The sequence below is a fragment of the Alnus glutinosa genome, chromosome 5, assembly GCF_958979055.1.
Source record: "Alnus glutinosa chromosome 5, dhAlnGlut1.1, whole genome shotgun sequence".
Lineage (NCBI taxonomy): Eukaryota > Viridiplantae > Streptophyta > Magnoliopsida > Fagales > Betulaceae > Alnus > Alnus glutinosa.
In genome coordinates, this window is record NC_084890.1 from 21,983,340 (window position 1) to 21,985,467 (window position 2,128).

General features: G+C 32.5%; 1 protein-coding gene across 1 annotated transcript; it reads left to right on the plus strand.

Annotated features, from left to right (window-relative positions):
- The first annotated feature begins 528 nt into the window (after positions 1-528).
- LOC133869083 (uncharacterized) lies at positions 529-1,833 on the plus strand. The gene has a single exon (XM_062306054.1). The coding sequence runs from the start codon at positions 529-531 to the stop codon at positions 1,831-1,833; it is 1,305 nt and encodes a 434-aa protein (XP_062162038.1).
- Positions 1,834-2,128: the final 295 nt, after the last annotated feature.

A 2,128-nucleotide genomic window follows, 5' to 3' on the forward strand; every position in this document is an offset into this window, starting at 1 on the left:
TCACAAGAAATAGAGAATAATCGATTGCGGCTCAAAACCTCAATAGATAGTGTTCGATGGCTAGCATTTCAAGCATGTGCATTCAGAGGTCATGATGAAAGCTCCGACTCAAAAAATCAAGGTAACTTCATTAAATTGATAAAGTTTTTAGCAACTTTTAATGATAAAGTTGATGGAGTTGTGTTGACAAATGCTCCACAGAATGCCAAATATACATAACCCCAAATTCAAAAAGAAATTTTGCATATCTTTGCAACTAAAGTACGAGATGCAATTCGCAAAGAAATTGGGGATGCAAAATTTTGCATTTTTATTGATGAAGCTCGGGATGAGTCAAAAAGGGAGCAAATGGCAATCATTTTGAGATTTATTGATAAAGATGGTTTTATTCGAAAGAGATTATTTCATATTGTCCATGTCAAAGATACTACTGCATTAACTTTAAAAAAGAAGCTATGTGATGTCATTTCTTGTAACGACTTCAAAATTCAGAATATTTGAGGTCAGGGATATGATGGAGGTAGTAATATGCGTGGAGAATGGAATAGGCTACAAGCTTTATTTCTTAGAGAATGTCCATATGCATATTATGTGCATTGCTTTGCTCATAAGCTACAATTAGCTTTGGTTGCAGCATCTAGAGAAGCAAAATCTGTTCATCAATTCTTTGAGAATTTGAATTTTATTATCAACATTGTTGTTGGTTCTTCAAAACGCAATGATGAATTGCAATCTGTTCAAGTTGCTGAGATTGAAAGTATGATTGCTTCTAATGAAATTGAGACTAGAAGGGGGGCCAACCAAATTGGTACTTTGCAACGACCTGTAGATACTCGATGGTCTTCTCATTTTAATTTTGTTTGTAGCTTGATAAGAATGTTTCATGCTACTTGTTCAGTTCTCGACATTATCTCAAAGGAGGGAACCAACTATTCTCAGCGCAGTGATGCTGAAGCGACTTATATGGTATTAACATCATTTGAATTTGTTTTGATATTGCATTTGATGAAAGAGATTATGGGATTTACTAATTGTCTTTGTCAAGCTTTGCAACAAAATTATCAAGACATTTTAAATGCTATGAAATTGGTTTCAACTACAAAATCACTTCTTCAGAATTTGAAAAATGAAAAGTGGGAGCATTTCCTTGATACTGTTAAATCATTTTGTGAAAAAAAAAATGAAATTGATGTTCCTGATATGAATGCTCGTTACACTAGAGCTCGAGATAGATCATGTCGCCAAAATGAAGAATCTTTCATGACAATGGAGCATCATTTTAGAATTGATGTATTTATTGCTGCAATAGACTTCCAATTGCAAGAATTGGATAATAGATTTAGTGAGCATGCAGTGGAACTTCTTCGTCTTAGTGCCACTTTAAGCCCTCAAGATGCATACAAATCATTTAAGATCGATGATATATGCAGCTTAGTTGAGAAGTTCTATCGTCAAGATTTTATCGAGCAAGAGAAAATCATTTTGAGATTTCAATTGGATCATTATAAGCTTGATGTGCCAAAACATTCAGATTTTCAGAATATGCCCACTTTATCTGAGTTGTGCAGAGGATTAACAATTTCAGGAAAATCGAAGATTTATAATTTGATTGACAGGTTGATTCGTCTAGTGTTGACTCTCCTTGTTTCTACCGCTACTACTGAACGAGCATTTTCTGCCATGAAACTTGTAAAAACTAGATTACGTAGTAGAATGGAAGATGAGTTTCTAGCAGATAATTTGGTAGTTTATATCGAGAAAGAAATTGTTAAGGATTTCACTACAGAGATGACAATGGATGAGTTTTATTCCATAAAAGATCGTCGATGTTGAGCACAATTCGAAGGAGATATGAAGTTTTTTTTTTGATTTTTTTTTTTTTTTTTTTTTTTTTTTTTTTTTTTTTTGTAGATGTCTATAGCAAACTAGAATGCTTTTGTATTCGAAAGAAAAGTTATTTTTAAATATGATTTTATAGACATGTAACTTTTGTATACAATTATAACTTATGGTTCACTATGAAGTTAAGTTTAACTGTCTATTAAGACTAGTCTTTTTTATTATTATTATTTTACAAGCAGGCGCACATTGGACTATATTTATTTATTTATTTAGGTTCGGCCCCCCA